General features: G+C 49.6%; 1 protein-coding gene and 1 long non-coding RNA gene across 2 annotated transcripts in view; one reads left to right on the top strand and one right to left on the bottom strand.

Annotated features, from left to right (window-relative positions):
• LOC310767890 overlaps window positions 1-20071 on the bottom strand; it is a 196892-nt gene that overhangs the window by 44278 nt on the left and 132543 nt on the right. The window lies entirely within an intron of this gene.
• Window positions 10521-20071, top strand: part of BCAR1 (BCAR1 scaffold protein, Cas family member) — a 38503-nt gene continuing 28952 nt past the window's right edge. Inside the window, exon 1 of the mRNA XM_083625178.1 lies at window positions 10521-10836. Within this exon, the coding sequence (XP_083481304.1) occupies window positions 10825-10836 (12 nt within the window). The 5' untranslated portion in view covers window positions 10521-10824. The remainder of the gene's footprint in view (window positions 10837-20071) is intronic.

Genomic DNA, 20071 nt, shown 5'->3' with positions numbered 1-20071 from the left:
GACCTATATGATATGTGTTTCACAAGGCATCACTAAGCCAATTGATTATCCCCCTACGTGGGGGATGTTTTTGATGTCTATTAAAAAAACGAACTCATGGCTGACACCTTCCCACCAAATTTGATTTTATTTGGTACTGATTACATGAGAATACTTATTACTATTAGCTCTTTTTTGCCTTCACAAAATTAATATTTTCATTGATCTTGGTTGGCCTGGGCTGACCTTTCTATGATTAACCTTTCTATTCCTGCATTGCAGGGGGCTGGACTAGATGAACCTTGGGGTTCCTTCCAACTCTGCAATTCTATTATTCTCTGTTTCGAAGTAATGTCTAAGTATGCAACATGGATCTGTAATGGTAAGTTGCCTCTTAGCTCTTTGCTTTGTTTTATTGTATGAGGTTTTGATTACTTAATAAAGTCTTTTAAAAAAAGAAAAGAGAAAAGGTAAATAATCGTAAGGTTCATATGTTGGATTTTGGATAGTTGTGATGGTTGAGCATTGTTGTCTATTCCTATCTTAACAAGTTGCTCCAGAGAGAACTCTGAGTTGTTAGTGGTTTTGTCACTCTACCGCCCCTTCTCATGTACTGAATAAACATATACCATATTCTGCCAAAAATCATCTTGGTCTCTCATGCTTTTTAGAGCTTTTTAGAGCTTGTGTAGGTAAGTAGCAATAGGTGTGCTTGCCTTATATGTCCCTGCGTATGTCATAAGAACTTAAGGAGAGCCAATGGCCCATCTTGCCAGCATCCTGTTCTCACAGTGGCCGACCAGATGCCAGTGGGCAACCCATCAGCAGGACCCAAGTGCCTGAGCACTCACCCCTCCCCCTTGTGGCTTCCCGCAACTGGTATTCAGAAGCATTGCTTCCTCTGACCAGGCAAAAAATCCCTTGATTTATGCTGCGCTCAAGTGGCACAATGGCCAGGCCATCTGGGTCAAACTGTTTCCTTTTGTGCAGCGAGTGCATACCCTCCCTTTCAGCTCTCCATAGGGCAAATCTCTCTCCCATTAAGGTTTGCCAACCATGACTGATCTTCTCATTCAGGAACCTCCTAGCCGGCCTCTGACAAATGTTCCGTCACCCTCTGTGCGTAGATGGGTGCATGTGACCATGCATGCTTGCTCCAGAGTCCAGGGTGTGTGTGCAGCAGGAGGCTGGGAGGATCAGGGCAGGGGCAGACTTGGCCTCGGTTGCCTGCATATGCTGCGACCCAGCAGAAGCCACTTGCCGGTGACAGCAGCCTCTGTGAGCAATGATTGGTGGGCAACAGATGGTCCATGAAACCATCCTCTGATTGTCCACAAATGAGGCTGGTTTCCATGCGGGGAGGGGTGGAGAAAAGGAAAGGCGAACAGATGGCTGAGCCAAGGGAGAGAGGGGGCAGAAGGCCATGTCCGTCATTCCATCAGTGTCGTGGCTTTCAGTGCACTGCTCCCCATTCCAGGGGAGAGGGCAAGAGAGGGAAGCAGGAATACTTTTGCTTGCAGGCAGATGGGCTGCGGTGGTCACGTGCCCTACTTTTCAGAGGACAGTCCTCTACATGAGGAGGAAGGCAGTTCTGCCCAGGCTGCCTGGTTCAGCCCATAGATTTAAAGCATCATCAGACCACTTTAAACTGTCATGGCTTCCCCCAAAGAATTCTGGGAGCTGTCATTTGTTAAGGGTGCTACAAGTTGCTAGGAGACCCATATTCCTCTCACAGTCTCAGACCATATCCTATAATTCTATAATGAACATAGTGGCAGAGGAGCAAGGTCAGAGGGGAAAGTGACAACTTTCTTCTGAAGTAATAGCTTCCAATGATGAGTGCAACTTGACCTCATCATTGATTAAGGACCATGTTCACTGCCCAGACAGTGGCAAGCCCATCTACTGCATCCTCCAACATTGCTTGTGGCCTTCTTGAAAAGACCAAGCCGTAACTCATAGTTTGTTTGGGAGACAATTCCCATCAGCCCCAGCCAACGCAGCTAGAGGGCACCAGGCTGGGGATGTCTGGTCTACTGTTTTGCAGTTTAACAGGCACACATGTACACGTACATGCACACACACCCTGCTTCCTGTCCTGGACTATTGCTCATTTCCTTTCAACATTCTTTACCGCTGGAATGAGGCTGACCAATGCCTAGTAGCGAAATAATGTGATTTCCCAAATCTCGGACACACGCGCTCCTGTTAGGACAACCTAAAATGGCCTTGGCTGTTTGTGCTACGCTGTCATGCTCCAGGCTCATGTTCTGCTTGTTGGCCTCGTTAAGCCTTAAATCCTGTTCAGGAATGCTACTGCCTAGTCATACATTTCCTGCATCATTGTATTGGAGTGCCTGCAACACTATTTACAGTTGCATTTTTGGGGGGTGAATCTAATTTGATGAATGTTATTTTTGTCGTTGTTTGTTGCCGATATGATGTGGTTGGAAACCACCGTGATCACAACCACACCATACAATTAAAGCACCCTAATACCACTATGGCACCTGCAAAGACCTTACTTGGTGCACACAGGCAAAGGCTCCACATTAATTCTTCCTTTTTTAAAAGTAAATATCTAGCCCTCCTGGAAAAAAGTTATGAAGTAAACGTGTGGATAACTGGACTGACTGCTCCTTCCTATCATGTGTGTTTAGCCAATGAGTGAAGTCTGAGCTATGATTGATAAGTGAGTTGTTTGGACACCAGACAATCCCTGGGATCTTCAAGACTTATGTTTTCCTCTTCCTTTTAGTGCACTTTTCCTGCTTCTGTCGTATTTTCTAGTTTTTTGATCCACCCATTTGCCACTTCATTTTGCTTTGTTTTGCTGCCTGCCTGCCTGCTAACTGGGGCAGTTGGCAGCCAGCTACTTAAGACTTTAAAAAAATATGTGGGCTGAAGTAGTCATGGCTTCCTCCAAAGAATCTTGGGAGCTGTAGTTTGTTAAGGGTGCTGAGACTTGTTTGGGAGACGCCCTATTCCCCTCCCAGAGCTATGATTCCCAGAGTTATCTAATAGTCAATCCCTCTTTCCAAGGAACTCTGGGAATTGTAGCTCCGCGAAGAGTAATAGGGATAGCCTAAGAAGTCTCAGCACCCTTAACAAACTAAAGCGCCCAGGATTCTTTGGGGGAAGCCACAACTGTGTAAAGTGGTGTGATACTGCTTTAAATTGATAGTTCAGATGGAGCTTGTGAGTATCTGGGGCAGGGTTCCTGTGGTGGTCCTCCCCTGCTCCAAGATATTCCACCACCCTCTCCACAAGTGGCAAAATGTATCCAGCCAGCCCTGCCACTACAACTATCTTCTGGCAAATCCATGATCTAGATGTGCAGGAAAAGTTCCCTGCATGCTTTTCCACAGTGCCTGGTCTGGGCCTGCAAAGTGCATCCTTTGGGCCAGAAACGCTGAGAATATCTAAGGGAGAAAAGTGGCCTTTGCTCTGTGAGGCAGCTCCTGCTAGAAAATGTCAGGGCTGTGCTTGTGAGCCAACAGTTCCCGCTCTGTCCTCGTACATGGGAAAACCAGAGGCCTGCTGACAGCTGTTCTCTATTAGAGCAGCAGAAGAGAAGTCAAAGGGATGGCAAACCTAGCCTGGCCCCAGAGAGGAATCCCCCCTGCATGATGGTCAAGGGGTGGGGAGGTCAAGAGAGCCTCACCTCCCTCAATCCAGCGCAAGTGACCAGTTACAGTTTCTGGACACTCTTCAAATGCAGCTCCACATACAATGTGTCACAGCAGTCTAACCTTTAAGAGCATGGATTGCCGTGGCTAAGCTTTAGCTCTCTGAATGAGCTTTGTGCAAAATGTGTGGGTTGGGGCAGGTCCAGTAAGCTTGATCCTGAACCCCTCCTCACAGTGTGTTCATTCTACACGTGTTTGCAGAGGGCTTCTGATTCTCCTGACAGAAAGCCAAGCTGGATGTGGCATTAGAGACATGTCTTTGGGTTGCCCCGCCTTCTGAGACGAGGTGGGAACACCTCAACTGTGTAAATCCCTCCCTATGGCTATTCCTTTGGCACCTACTCTGCTAACCTTAGATACCAGGTAAAGCCCCTTCTTCTGTTCTGGACTTTGAGCAGGTTTTAATGTGACCAGCCTGGTCTTATATATGATTGCTATCTTCAAAAGCTGCCTTGTGAATTGCATTTGAACTGTGGGATATAAATATTTCAAAGCAAATAAACAGCTGGTGTGAGCATATATGCACAGGGGCACCATGGATTTTGGAGGAGAAAAATCCATCAGAGGCTACTGCAAGGACCGTAAACCCCCCCCCCCAATATTTCACAGCTGAAGCAGACTTTTCTTCAGGGTTGCTTTCCACCACTCACAAATTCAAGGACTGAACTTTTGAAACAAAAAAATTTTTTTCCTTCCAGTAGCACCTTAAAGACCAACTAAGTTAGTTCTTGGTATGAGCTTTCGTGTGCATGCACACTTCTTCAGATACTTCAGGTATCTGAAGAAGTGTGCATGCACACGAAAGCTCATACCAAGAACTAACTTAGTTGGTCTTTAAGGTGCTACTGGAAGGAAAAAAAATTTTTTGTTTTGACTATGGCAGACCAACACGGCTACCTATCTGTAACTGAACTTTTGAAAGTGGATGATGGAAAAATGCAACCCTATTTCATAACTTCAGGACTGGCTGCACAGTGCGCAGGCATGAGTGTGGAGGACTGTCGAGAGCATCCACTGCTGAGGAGCTGATTTTGGCATTCAGCATTGCAGAGCATTGAACTAGATGACCCTCGGAATCCTTTCCAACTCTACAATTCTATGATTATTGAGCTTAATTTAAATAATTAGAATTGTAATCATAATTGCCAGTGCTTTATTTCCAAAATCCTGGCTACGTTGTGACTTCATCCTATTCAATGAGACAACAGTTGAGATGGTATTTGAACTGATTTCTCCCAGGTTCAATATGCTTCTGGCTCTTAAAATGACTTTTGAGTCATAATCCATTTTGTGCCTGTGCTTGCATGCTCTATCAATCTATCTATTTTTATGAATCCTGTCCAAGCTGGGCCAACTATGCTGACCATACCTCTTGTCAGGCATATTGCTTGCTAATGGCCCAGGATGTTCAAAGAATGTCTCTTCATGGGAACAAATTGTCTGAAGATTCTTTGGAATGTGAAAACTTCCTCCCAGATGAAGGGAGGAGGAGGAGGCGGGGTGGGGAACAAGCTGCGTGTGTAAAAAGCAGCAATGGGGGAAACTGGCAGGACACAGAAAGAGAAGCATACACACACAGAGAGCAAGAGCGCTGAGCTGGGAACCTTTATGCTAAAACAGACCTCACCAATGTGTTGTCTTGTGGGTGTCTGCAACTCCAACTCCCATCACCACAAGCCAGGAGTTGTAGTTCAAAACATCTGGAAGGCACCAGGTTGACAAAGGCTGCACCAAATGCATCTGAGCTGTGAATGTGCTGCCTTTGGAAGTGTTTAAACTTCTGAACTTGTAAATAAATCCAGCTCCTAATAAGCACCGCCCCTGAAGCTTCTGACTGCTCAGGGAAGTGGGGATTGCACATGGAAACACACAAGCCTGTCCCCCCCCCCCATGCTAATTTCCTCTGTGTTGAAACTCAGCATACGCTAGCCAAGTTCTTGAACCACCTTTCCTTAACCTGTTGCCCCCAGAGATCTTGGACCTGCCTTACCCAGCAGGACCCGTGGACAGGGATGAAGGGTGCTGAACGTTCCACATTCTGGGACTGACAAAAGAAAAACCTGTCCCATGTCTCTCTTCCAAGTGGTGGGATCCTCAAAGAACTTCTCTTGCAGATCTTTGACAGTTGAAGAATTTACAGCAGGGGTTTGAAAAGCTATTCCAGCCCTGCGGTCACATTCCCATCAGGGCAACCTTCTGTGGGCCACATGTCGGCTGGCTGGGGTAGGTGGGATATTGGGAGGCCAACAGGTTGGGAAATGCTGGTTTGTGCACAGTACATGCAGAATGCGTACATGTCTTGCAACATCATCACCCATTCCACATAAGCTGGCAATGTGTACACAATCTAAGTCTCTGGGGAACTAGGCAAACAGCCAACTAGATGAATGCCAACGAGGCCAGCAGCCTTCTCCATGTAGGGGACCCTCCTAATGTTTTGGACTACAAATCCCAGCAGCCCCAGTGCTGGCTGAGGCTGATGGGAATTGTAGTCCAAAGAACATGGAGGGCACCCCACATGGAGAAGCCTGCTGCAGAGAGACTGTTTAGCCTCCAGAGGAAGCCTTTCCTCTCAAGGAGGTAAGAAATGTCACACCAGGGTGGCAGGGACCAGCCTCAGTGGCGAGACTATGTGGCTCACTCTGCGCAGGAGTCTTTTGCCGAGGGAGAAAACAATACAGGGTTTGTTGGGGCCTGGGGCGCTGCTGGAATTTTCTTGCTCCTCCCTCACAAGGATGGGGCTCAGGAAACTGTGCGGGCCTGTGTGTGCCATTGGGTTCCACTGAAGAGGCATTGTGCTCTCTGTAGAGGCGACGAGGGGGCAACACTTTAGAGGGACTGAGAGACTTTGCTGACAGTTGATGTGGCAACAGCAGACAAGCTACAGTAGATCAAAGCGGGGTGAGGCAAGAGCAGGACTCCCGGAAGAAGAGCTGGTGCAGGTGGCTGGAGCTGGGTCCCTTCCCAGTTTGCTCTCCACACCTGCTCCAGCCTCACCTGGGAAAAGTGCTGCAGCTGATTCAAATATATACTCCATCCCAAATCAAGGGCAGACACAGCTGTAATGTTTTAAACGTGATGACAGTAGCGCAAAAAGCGCCATCGAAGCCCTAAACGCAAACATTTTATTTATTTTTTTAATTCTGGAGAAAGCTGCAGAACATGCCTTGAAAATTTACATTATTGTCTGAGCAAGACTGGTCCTGTGTTTCCAGATTGCAAGAGGAAATTCAGCTGAAGCCTATTGGCTAGTACCTGTGCTATCATGAACACCCTCTCCCCTTGAAGGCTGGAACGCTTTTGCAACAATCTGTAAGCGCTCATTGGTTTAAAAAAAGGCAAAGGATGAATGTATGCTCATCTAAGCCAGGGGTTGGGAACCTCAGGCTTGGGTCCAAATGTAGGCCTCCGGACCAAGCTGGCTGTCCAGGCCATATGCCTCACTGGCCGTTTTTCATATCCTCCCTGAGTGTTTCTGCCTGGCTGGGATATGCCCTTGAACTCTGATTGTGCCTCCGGCTTGTCTGGCTGGAGGATGTATGTATGTATGTGTGTGTAGAAATTATCCCAATGTACAAAGGTAAAACTCACACACATTGCTCTGCTCACTTTTGCCTCTGGCCCCGCCTCCCACTGGCATGTGGCCCCTGGAACACTGCCCAGAAAGGACTGCGGCCCTTGGGCTTAAAAGGCTTCGTCACCACCCCTGCTCGAAGACCTATGTTGTAGCCATTTTGAAATGTATTTGAAGCAAGATGGAAAGCCTGCCTGAAACACAAAAAGGAGGAAGATTCAGCTTTGTAGGGAAAAGGGCAAGACTTCCTGGTGAAAAACCCATTGCAGCCACTGTTGTGAATATGACATTTGTCTTCCCTCTGATTGCAAGTGGATCCAGTCTCACTGTTGGGGAGGAGAAGCTATCATGGTTTGTTAGTTGGTTTGTTGTGGTGATCATGAATGTGATGCAGTTGTGGCTGAGCACCTGCTGGTTCAAGCCAGGCTTTGCTCTTTCTCTAGATGTTCACAGAATCATAAAACTGTAGAGTTGGGGTGGGGGAACCTCAGGTCCTTGGGGCCAAATGTGCCCCTCTAAATCTCTCCATCTGGCCATCTGGAGTCTCTCCATGTCATACCCCGCCCCAGCCATGCCGATTCTTCCCAGGACCATGCCATTTACCAATCCTACTTTGCATCTTTCTTGAGTGTTTTTGCCTCTCTTGAATTCTGATCATGCCTTACGCTTGCCTAGAGGACTAAGAATAGATAGAAACTAGCCTACCGTACAAAGGTAGAATTTGCATTAATTGCTCCACCTAGTTTTGCATTTAGCTCCACCTACCACTGGCATGTGCTCCTCCCCCCCAAGGCTTCCCAGAATGCAATGCAGCCCTTGGGTTGAAAAAGGGCTCTCTGCATCTGGTGCAGAATGCGATGTCAACAGAAACTGTGATGAACAGTCAGCAGACCTTGATGTAAGGGGCATGAGAGGAGCTCACAGAGGCTATTTAAGTCTCATGTGTGCAAGCAACCTGCTCTGTGTGCCATTATCAGTCAAGAATGTCCTGCCCTTCCTGAGTGGAGGCAGATATGCCCACGTTTTCTAGGCATCTGGGTTTACGAGACAAGGAAATGGCTGTGGCAGAACTGGGAGGACCTTTTGAGGTGCAGATGATAAAATGAGAGATGCCCACCCTGATGATGCTGGTACTGGAAAATGAAATCATGGAGCAAAATAAGCATAGGGACTTTTAAAAGGAAAGGAAAGAAAACCACCCTAACGGCGTTTCTACATGTGACATTAGGAGGGATTTCCCCCCCTCCCCATTTTCCAGGCCTGTAATTGCAATGTAAATCTTAGACTGGCTAAAATGTACAATCGAATTAGATGTGATACTCTTTCCACCTTTCTGTCCTGCATTGCCAGCATTCATGTCTGAACAAGTGTAAAAGATGCCCATGTCAGGGGATCAAATGCCGCTAAAGTCAAGAAGCTGAGGAGCTTTAAGCCAGGAGAGCTACTGGCCACACTGTCTGAGGCCGCTGCGAGTTGTAGTTCAAAACATCAGGTTGGGAAAAGCAGTTTTAGAGCTTTGGTCCGTTATTGCTGGAAAAAACAATGTGTGGTCTGAGAGGTGTTTGTGCCTGATGGCTTTTGGGCCGATTCCTCTCACGCACAACCTTCAACTACAGGTCCCAGAAGATGTTGGGAAGGGTCTCTAGGTGGGCTCCATAATCCTATATTAGGAACGGGGAACCTGTGGCCTTTCAGATCTTGCTGGACTCCTATTCCTATCAGCACCAACCAACCTGGCCAATGGGCAGCGACGATGGGACCTGCAGGCCACAGAATCCCAATCCCGCTGCTATAATGCACTGCGTCTGTCTGTCTTGAATTTCACATACTCCATGATGCCAACATTTGCTGCCCAGTGACACTGCGTTAATACATATAATTGATAACACAGAGTACACATGCTTAAGACTACACCATTTCACAGAAATGGGGAAATGCAAGCTCAGTCACCAGATCATGTGTCAAACTACTAGGGCTGGAATCCTAATGGACATATTACCAGCTTAAAACACAGGAAGTGTCTCCCCAGCCCCAGCCCTCAGTACACTTCACATCACATTTGCACCTCATGGAATTGGATGTCTTTCCAGGTCGCCACTGTTTGTCTTCTGAGGGTGGGAGTTGAAATTTTTTAATGGTTTTGTTTTCAATGCTATTTTTAATAGGGTTAACCATTTAATTGCATTTTAAACATATTTATATTTTTTTAAGTGTGTATTTTTAGTTGTATTTGTTTTAATATATGCTGTGGGAGCCCTTGGGTCCTGCACTGGGAGAAAAGCAGGACATAAAATAAACGAAACTTATAATAAAACACAGTATTTCTCAAGAAACTACAGGACAGATGCGAGTTATGGATAATGTCACGAACCAGTGGCAGGAGTGAACTGGATGCAGAATAAACAGGAGTTGTGGACCCATGGATTTCAGGGGCAATACCTGGAATTATTATTTTTTAAAAGTCATTTCTCATGTTATATGATTCAGTAATTATTATTTTTTACTGCCTAAAGGTGTTGTTGGCTAATTAATAGTAGAAGTGCATTTGCCAACCTCGTTCCCTCCGGTTGTTTTGGCCAGCGATCCCCATCACAGTGGTGTCTGGAGTTGATGGGAGTTGCAGTCCAAAACATCTGGACAGCAACAGGTTGTCAAAGGCACAGCACATTTTAAGTGTCCCATAGTGCCTCACCTAATATGACATCACTAATCCTCACAACAATCCTGCTGGGTGGGCTATTAATATCATCTCTGCTCTGCATCTGGGAGGGCTGAGTTTGAGAGACTGTCAGTTTATGTCTGAGGTGAAATTTGAACCAGGGACTTCCTACCTCACAATTCCTCCTTTTAACCGCTCTGCACGCAGCGCAGGGAAACGGGAATCGCTGCAAGGTTCCCGCCTGATTCCAGAGGAAGGGGCCTAGAGCCCCGGGTCCCTCTGCGTATGCTCAGAGGCACGCTCGTTTTTCCTTTCCCCACATCTGCCCCTCCTTCCTTCTTCGGGCCGAGCGCCGGTATTTGGCGAACCCCAAGCCTCGCTCCGGCCTCCAGCTGCTGGGCCTGCCCGACCAAGGCGGGCGAGCGGCAAATCTGGGCACGCAGCGCCCCTTCCCTGGCGCGGCGGCGAGCTCAATGGAGCCGCTGTGCTCCCGGCGAGCGAGGGGAGGCGGCGGCGGCGGAGGCCCATCTGGCGTCAGACAATCCGCCTCTTTTTCTCCGCCCGCCGTCCCTGCGGACGGGGCCGCCGCCGCCGCGCGTCCAGCCCCCTCTCGGTGCCAGGCGGAGGCAGGCTGGCCGTCCCGTTCCTGGCTCGGCAGCGCCGCCTCCTTTTCTCCCGGGCAACCAATGAAGGCGGCTTAGGGCGGCGGCAGGAACGGGAGGGGGGATCCGTCTTCCTCGCCCTCCCTCCTCCTTCCCAGGAGCTGGCTCTCTTGCTTCGCTGCTGTTCGCGCTCCGTCTCTGCTTAGCCGTCGGCCCGGCTGCAGGAGCGGGAAGCAGACGCCGCCAGTGCCGCAGCCAGCCAGCCGGCGGGATCATGCGTTAAGGCGCACGACCAGGGGGCACTGCGGCCGCGCCGGGAAGATGAACTACCTGGTAAGTGGGCGCCGTCGGGAGAGGCCGAGCGAGCCCTCAAGTCTGCCAGAGGGAGAGGAGAGACCCCGGGAGGGAACGAGGCTGGGCGGCGGGAGGGTGGGGGACCGACGGCTGACTTTCTCCGCCTGGGAGCAGGAGGCTGAGAGAGAGCCCCCTACTCGGAAAGCCACTTGGAGGCGAGTCTTGGCCGCGTCCGTGGTCGGCTGGGGGGACGCGCTTCCGACTCGAGCGCCGGGCTTTCGGCTGGCCGGCCCCTGTGGGAAGCGAGGCTCGGCTTGCGGCGGCCCCGGGACGGACGTGCCTTCCCGCCGGGGCTGCAGCCGGGAGCGCCCTGACGTGGCCGCCGAGCCCGGCGCAGAAGCGCCTCTCCAGGCAACAGGCGGAGCGGGAGGAGCAGGAGGGCGCGGGCTGCCCCCTTTCCCTTCCCGCTTTTGGGGAGGGGGCGAGAGAGAAAGAAAAGGCGGGAGTCCTGGGGGGGTGTCGATGCTGCCCAACCCCCATGTTAGGAAACCGACCGGACACGAGAGGGCACTTGGTTTCTCTCCCCCTGTTCGGGAAAACCAAAGCCTGTTCTTGCCCCCGCTCCCAAGGTCGGGGTCGGGAACAAGAAGGAAAGAGCAACATCTTTAGTGTCCCCCCTCTTCTTCCCGGGGAAGTGAGGTGGGCGGGACGTTGCGGGGCCGTGGGCTCGGGGAGAGTAGCTTGCCCGAAGTCCGCCTCCCCCTGTCCGGTCCTTTCCGCCTTGGGCCTGCTGCGGCAGGTTTTCCGGTGGCCGGTGGGAACCGAGGATGACTTTGGACGGGGGTCTAGTTTGAGGCTAAAACTGAGCGCGGCTTCTCCCGGCTGAAGGGGACGCAGCGACGAAGAGCTCTGTGGCACCCGAAAGGCTGAAAATATCCCAACCCCCAGCCTCTTCAGGGCTGCACCACGGACATGGCAAGGTTCCACTCTGCAGTGTATATTGACCCCCAGGTAATAACTATTCCCGGCGCCCCTTCATTTGCTTACCCTAATTGTTCAATGAATGGAAGGTAACCACCCACTCCTGAGCACCCCAAGAGCGACAGAGCGGTTCTAGATCCAAGCCCCATGAAATTGGTGTTGTGGCAAATGCTGTTTAGGCCTGGCCTTGGGACAGGTAGGGTATTAGTGTAGGCTGGCACCCCCAAAGTGTCCCTGAATCCTATTGGTCTGGATCCAAACCAGTACTTTGGGAATAGTGGATTATTATTATTATTTAAAGAGAGTTGCAGTGATAACTGAAAGTAAATCTTGCTAGTTTCAAGGTGAGAGTTGGATAAACTTACGAAGTGTGTGAAGCGTGTATTTGTGGACTCCCCTCCCCCAATGATTCTGCATGTTTCTGATATATATATATAATCAATACATTGATAAGATGGTGTACATCATTCCCCCTTCCCTTTTATCCTCGCAACAACCCTGTGAGGTAGCTTAAGTTGAAAGATAGGGACTGCCCCAAGGTCAGATAATGAACCACATGGCAGTGTGAGGATTTGAACTGAGATCTTTACAGTCCTAGCTAAATACTCTTAAGCACTACACCATGTTGGCTCCTTTGTCTTTGGGCATTATGATGATCCCCCAACTCCCTCACCTATACATGTAGACATATCTGCCAATTGAGGGTAATGTTTCAGGCATCCAGTGAAAGAGACTATTGCCTGGGGAAGCCTTAATTATGCTGCAGTGCTAAACATGCTTACTAGGGAATAAGCCCCATTAAAACACATGTAGGATAGTACTGTTAGTCTTGAAAGTGTGCAATTGTGTGTGTGCTCTGAATTTTTGCTCTAATACTCAAATGTGGTGAACCCTCCTGGAATTTACCATAACAGGTCAGGTGGGGTGAAATGACTCCTGAAAAACATTTCCTGATGAGTGTTTTTTTGCTGTTGCTCAGAATCTGAGGTGTGTGTGTTCCCTCTTCTTCCTACTCACATTGGTCATTTGTGGCCTTCAGTTTTATTTTGCCATGCTCTGTAGAGCCTAGTTTGACTTGCTTTCTTGGCCCATCTCGCTGTGCAGACACTTGCACTTGTTCTTTTGTTGGAATGCCAAGAGACTGCGGACTGGTGTAGGGTGAGAAGAGGTGATGGAGAGATGCCGGCTTCCCCTAGCCTGGTGCCTTCTAGATGTTTTGGACTACAACTCCCATGGTCAGCCCCAGCATGGTCAGGGATGGTGAGAGTCCAGCAACCTCTGGAGGTCTACAGTTTGTCCACAGCCAGCCCCAATGGGAAAGATAGAAATGTGTGTAGAAACCTCCCACTGAACTAAATGAGATTTTGAAGTGCTTAAGTTCAGCTGCTTTGTTTATATGTTCTGACATCAGAGATGCTTGCAATGTTTTGTTCATGAATAAGAAGAGAGAAATCCTGTTCAAATGAGCCGTGATAATTGGCAATGCCAGGAAACAGCTCTGTTTTGACAGATTTCACTAGAGCCAAATCCTGGCGCTGGTCTATGGTCGCTCGAATGCTACGGGGTGTAAAATTTCACAGTCCCTGATCTGTAGTAGGTTCACAGCCTGAATACTCTGGAGCAATCCCTACTGTGCTCATCCGGGTGTGCATTCTGGTACACATATGAAGCTTTCATTCGCCCTCTTCCTTGCTGGAGCTCCTGGTTATCTATATTTGGTGGGTGTCCAGACCTCCCGGCTGTTGTGCAAGATTTGCTGGAGGGGACAAATGCTGTGATTTGTGCATTTGAAAAGCTCTGTCTTATGAAGGCAGCCAGTTGGAGGTGGGAAGGGCTCTCCATGAGCCACGCATGTTTACATCTCTCTGCCTCTTGTGCCAGTTGTTGGTCCTGGCAAGGATTACACCCAAGGAGTCCCACGGCTGGCTGTTTCATCTCCAGCTCTGGGAGCCGTTGATCCCGCAAAGTAATAGAAATGGAGTGTGACTTTGTTCCAGGCAGAGCCTGATGGAGCCAGACCATGGGAATGCTTGAGGCCTGGTTAGCTGGCAGAACAGAAGAAAGTTATGCCTGGTCAGAATGGAAACTTGGCGAGGCCTGAAATTAGGTGGTCAGCAAGAGGAAGCACAACTGCTGAAAATGTGTGCCTGTGTTTGATGCCCTGTGGCCAAACCGTCCCTGAAATCATTTCTGTACTTTTCTGTGTGATTCAAAGCTTTGCTTGTTCTCTCTCTCTCTCTCTCATACACACACACACACACACACACACACACACACACCAGCTGAAGGTGGATATACGAAATCCTCCTACCTGTTTGATTCTTGTCACTAACTGGGACTGGGACTAATGTGAGTTGTAGTCCAGAACATCTGGATGTCACCAATTTGGCAAAGGCTGCTGTTATGAGCAGCAGACTGTGGACTGTGAGCGCTGCCTCTGATGTCAGAGGCAGTGATGCTTCTGAATACCAGTTACTGGGAATCACAAGTGGGGAGAGCTCTGTGGCACTCAGCTCCTACTTGTGGGTTTCCCATTGGGGGCATCCAATTGGCCACTATGAGAACAGGATGATGGACCAAACAGGTCTTTGGCCTGATCCAGCAGCCAAGCTCTTCTTAGGTTGTCATGAAGACTGCCTTCTGGCTGCTTAGGGGTCCTTGTGAAATGAGTTTCAGGCTTGCCAATAACTCCCTTTTTGTTACCTGGAAGGCCTAGGAGCGCTCTGGTGGATACATCTTTCAGGTGCCATTCTGTAATCCTGAATGTGGTTGCCAGTATTCTCTGCTGAGTGCTCTGGATGGGGAGGGAATATTTGATGCCTCTGCTTCCCCCACCCCCATTTGTCCCACTTACCCTTCCCCATCTGTTGTGCTGACCCACAAGGCTAGGAGAGTCCTTTACACCCAGATACAGAGTCTGGGTCTTTGTTCCGTGTTTTCTGGCTTGGAAGTTGAATTCCTGAGTGGATGCCTGTGTCAAGAAAAGGCCTTACCTTTGGTGAAGTGTAACCTGATGATGCCTGTGGGACAACTGTGTGTGAGAGAGAAAGATGGTGATTCTGGGGTGTCTCTGCAACTCCCCCCACATCTCTGTGTCAGTCTGAACAGCCACCTTAAAAGACTGCAGTGCCCTCCCACTTGGACTCCTTTGTAGTGACTGGAAGGGACCCTGAAATAATTTGTCATAGGGGATTCCCCTGTCTTGCTGTCTCCTGACTTTTGCACCGTTTCCATCCTCCAGTCTGCATTATTCACAACCTTATCCTTGCCTACTAGGAGTGGAGGCAGTATAACTCTGAATATTGGTTGCTGGAGAGAGTGCTGCTGCTTTTGGGTCCTGCTTTTGGCTTTCCCATAATGGGCACCTGGTTGGCCACTGTGAGAACAGGATCCAGGGCTAGATGCACTTTGAGTCTGACCCAGCAGGCCTCTTCTCAACAGCCTTGGGAGGTAGGACACACTGTCAATCCATTTTGTTACTTCAAAATGTTATTGCCTTGTCTAAAGGAGTCCCTCTGGCACTCCAAAGGCTTGGGCAGGATCGTCATCTTGAAGACAGGGTCCTTTAAGAGAGAGAGGGGGGGCACTTCCTGCTGTCTAATGGATGTCATAAGGGCTACCTTGTTGGGATCACTCCAAGACCCGTCTAACCTAGCGTTCTTGTCTCTGAGGCCAGCCGGCCGGCCGCAGATGCCTCTGGAAAGTTCATGACCATCCCTTGCTGTTAAAAGCTCTAGTGCATCTGATATTACAGTGGTACCTCGGGTTAAGAACTTCATTCGTTCTGGAGGTCCGTTCTTAACCTGAGGTACCACTTTAGCTAATAGGGCCTCCCGCTGCCACCGTGCCACTGGTGCACAATTTCTGTTCTCATCCTGAAGCAAAGTTCTTAACCCGAGGTACTATGTTTGGGTTAGTAGAGTCTGTAACCTGAAGCACCTGTAACCTGACGTGTCTGTAACCCGAGGTACCACTGTACATGTTTGGTTGGGTAGGTCACTGCTTGGGATTGGGGGGTGATGAAGCTGAGATTTGGGCTCCAAACTTCAGCAACACTTCAGTGGCTTGAGGCTCCATGTAAATGGGGAGTTGCCTGTACTTGATAGAAGGTGCTCCTGTGCAGGAGTAAAGAGCATTTCCCTTGCTACAGAATCCTTTTGCTGGGAGGGGTTTGGGCTGTGGGGGCTTCCACGTCTGGAGGACCACATGTTTGCAGACTCCATGGAATTAAGTACAGAGGAGGAGCCTCGCCAGCTGTGTGTATGTGTGTGTGTCCATCTCCCCGCCCCCCACAGCCATCCTTATGGACTCCTTTGCCATTGGCTCTTCTGTCTCCCCTCCCCTCTCTTGGCACCAGCAGGCTTCGCTGGGTGAGTAATTGACTGGGCAGAGCCTGCCTTCTGGCAGCTGAACTCTCTCTGTGTGTGGCAGCTGCTGAACCCTGAGTTAATGATTCACCAACAAGTTGGAGGCAGTAACTCCACTGACCAGGCTGGTGGGGGTGGTGGCTTGGGTTGGGAGGTGCCAAGCACCTTTCTGCAAGCACCAGGGTCGAAGAGGGATCCGTGTCAGGAAGCACCTGTCTGGCATGGGCCAAATGTTGCCCTGTGTGCAGAGAGAACTTGCTGGTTCTCTTTCCTACCTCTGCTAGAGCGTAATTTCTAAAGAGAAAAAGTAGGGCTTGAAATATCTGCATCCTCTTAACCAGTGACAAATCCCACATCCTAAACAAGGAGGTGTGGGATTGCTGGCTGCAGTCAGTGGTGAAGAATGGGCGTGCACTCTGCACATGCCCTAGGGTACACTTGTTTATTGCTGTTTTGCATGCTAGGCAATGAAAACAAGCCCAGTGGGCAGCTCAAGGGAGACCTGCTTGGGAGGCTTTCTCCCCCCCCCCCTGCACTGGGGGATAGGTGGGGGCTAGATTTGCACCCTTTTCTCTCTCAAAGGAGACTTTTTGCATCTGGCAAACATTTTTGGGGGGAGGGGAGTTGCACAGGTTCAGAGACCTGCCTAACTAGCTTGACTGGGAGTGGCTTTGGGACAAAATAAAAATGGGTGCACACTAGTCTTCCACAGCCTGGCACCCTCTGGATATTTTGGACTACAAATCCCATTAGGCTGTGCTTACTGGAGCTGATGGGAGTTGTAGTCTGAAGTATCCAGAGGACACCAGGTTGAAGATGGCTGAGATACACCGAGGGCAACAGTGCCTCTCTCCAAACATTTTGAACCCCATTAGTAAGAATGCCTCCAACCAGTGATGTGGCATGGAAAATTTCCCAATGCTTTTATCTTTTATAATTTTCCATTGGCAAATACAGTATTGGGCCAGCTTGGCTGTTTTAAAGTTTTCAGCTTTGTTCAGCTAAATACAAGTAAGATAAACCTGGCAAATTAAACCAATCCCTTTGACATTGGAAAAGTATCTAATGCAAACAGAACATTTTCTGCTTAAAGTTAGCCTGACTTGCAAAGGAACATTTCCCAATTCCAAATTTTCTGGAAAGCCCACCTCACTCCAACCCCCAGTGGCTTTTTCCTTCTACTGTCTGCAGATGCAAGATGCTTATGATGCAAGGACCCTAAAGGAGCCTGTTTTGGGCCAAGTGGTGGCCACTTTTGCTGCTTGAGTTGTTGTGGGGCTCTCTGAAGGGGTGCGCTGGGATTGGGAATCCCCACTTTTGCAAAGGAGGGTGCTGTGCAGAAGATTCACGGAAGCATCAAGAGAGGTTGTGGACATAACTCCTCCAAATTCCTGCCTCCCCACATTTTTCTGGCCCTTAATATGGATTTTTATCAGGTCCTCTCCTTTTTGGAATATCCCTGGGATAAGAAAATCCAGACTGAGGTAGAGGGAAGGCAGCGATTTGAAGGAGAACAGTCATATGGACAATGGAGAATTTCTGGAGCTCGCTGTCCGCTTGGAACAACAATATGGGTGAACCCACAAAATTGCAGGGGTCAGACCAGATGACCCTTTGGTGCCCTTCCAACTCTACCGTTTATGATTCTGTCATTTCTGAGCATTCAGGGCTGCAAATCTCACTGGAGTCCTCTTGCTCCTTCTGTCTCCCTGCCCCACTTCCCCAAAATGCTTTGCTCTTCTGCCCGTTGGTTGTATAAATGCTAAGTCAGGGAAGGTGTGAAGCAATGGCAGAATTGGGGCAGGGGAGGGGAGTTGACGGAGGTAGGAGGCAGTGCCTGAGGCTCACCAGGGACTGATGTCTGCGGCTGGTGCCTGCAGTTTTCATGACTACGGGCACAAAACACACAAGAAAAGTCTGTGTCAGTCTCCCAAGCAAGTCTTGACAGGAATAGAGCAGCAGCAGCAGGCGCTGGTTATAGATGGTGGTCATGTGCAGTGCAGGGCTGACTTGACCCCCATGCAAAGTACTACACGCAGCGAGTGCCCTTGACCAAACCAGCAGGGGCCTCTCTGTGGTCTTATTAGCCGGCATTGCATGGAGTCCTGGCAATTGCAGGCCAAGCTGGTAGCGTGCTGAGCCCTTGCTTGGAACAGACGTAGTTTCAGCGTGCAGATCCCGCGGGCGCCCCGTCAGGGAGGGAGACCCATGCAGTGTTGCAGAACACCCTGGGCAGAATGTGTTCGGGCTGTGCGCCACTGAGCACAGTCGAAAGGCCGCATTCTGGCATTCTCTGTGACCTCTTGGTGAATCACAGAGTGCAGGACTCTCGAAGTCACAGACACCTAGTGAAGCTGAATGTTGGGAGATTCAGGACAGATAAAAGGAAGCACTTCTTATTGCAGCAGCCGTTAAACTGTGGAACTCACTGCTGCAGGAGGCGATGGTGGCCACTCACCTGGATGGCTTTAAAAGAGGATAAGACAAATTCATGGAGGAGAAGGCTATTGATTGCTATTAGCAACGATGGCTGTGCTTTGCCTCCACAGCTGGAGGCCACAGTGCTTCTGAATACCAGTTGCTGGAAATCACAAAATGGGAGAGGGCTCTTGTCATCAGGTCCTGCTTGCTGGTTCCCCACTAGGGCATCTGGTTGACTACTGTGAGGACCAGATGCTGGCCTAGATGGGCCACTGGCCTGATCCAGAAGGCTGTCTTTGTGTTCATCTCTCTGGTTGCGTAGGGCAGGTGAAACGTTATGGTTCATTGCTGCCAAATGTTTCCTTGGGGATGCTGTGAGAGTGGCCTGCCACCATCAGAGAGAGGAGCTGTTTGGGTCTGGCAAGCAGAATGGACCCAGCTGACTCCCACCCGCTTCCCTCTGGGGATCTGCTGCCCTCCCTTCCCCAAGCAGGAGCAGAATGAGTGCAGGCATGCCGCCCGGTGCAGTATTGCTAGCCTCCAGCTACAGGCTGGGCCTCAGGAATGGCTTACACAGCACGGCAGTCGTGTTTGGACAGGGTGTTGGGAAGTGAGCGGAGGAGGTTTTGATCAGCTGCCTTCCCATCAGCTTTCCCATCACAGCGTCAGGCTCAGAATGGCCTTTGGAGCAAATGGTCACTTCTGGAATCGGGGCATGACGGCCTCTCAAGGGTCTGCAGCCTTCAAGCAAGCTTCATACGTGTGGGAAGGGATGTGTGCTTGTGTGCTTGCTGTGTAAAAGGAGAGCAAGAGGGCGACCACAAGAGCCACAGTATATTTTTGTGCAGCCGCCACATTTGCTGCTGCAGCACTAATGTTGCGGTGGTTACTCCTGTCCGAAGCATCTGGGGCCCTCTAGATGCTCTGGGCTCAAGTTTTTATCAGTCCTGGCCAGCACAGCCTCTACAGCACGTGCCTCATTCTTTGTTGAGGGATGCACCTCTGTCCATTGTTCCTTACGTAGAGTGTGAAGTGGTTCTGAGCGGGTCTCTATCTCTACCCCTCTGTCAATTCAATCCTGTCAAAGTCCTTTCTCATTGCTATTCTTGCACTGCCCCTTTCCACAAGCCTTGCACTCCTCTGTGTTACCAGTCTGTTTCCAGGTGTAATTCAAGGTGCTGGTTTTATACATTCATCCTTTATAGGAACCTGCCCGGTCTCTACGATCCCCTTCTAAGGCCCTTCTCTGGACCCCACCCCCACCTCATTGGCTGAATAGTTGGTAGGTGCAAAAGACAGGGCCTTTGGGTAGTGGCACCTGGAACTTGGAAAAACAAGGCCAGGCTGTTTCTGTTGCATTAGATGCTTTCAGTGGTTTTTACTGCTCTTTTGCTGTATATTTATTTATTTATTCATTCTGCTTTTTAAAAACTTGCCTTGATTTACTTTTCTTTTCAATAGAAAAGTGGGGTGTAAATATTGGAAATAACAATGGACATCTAAGC

The sequence above is a fragment of the Podarcis filfolensis genome, assembly GCF_964270895.1.
Source record: "Podarcis filfolensis genome assembly, chromosome: 8".
Lineage (NCBI taxonomy): Eukaryota > Metazoa > Chordata > Lepidosauria > Squamata > Lacertidae > Podarcis > Podarcis filfolensis.
This window is presented reverse-complemented; position numbering and strand designations above follow the sequence as displayed.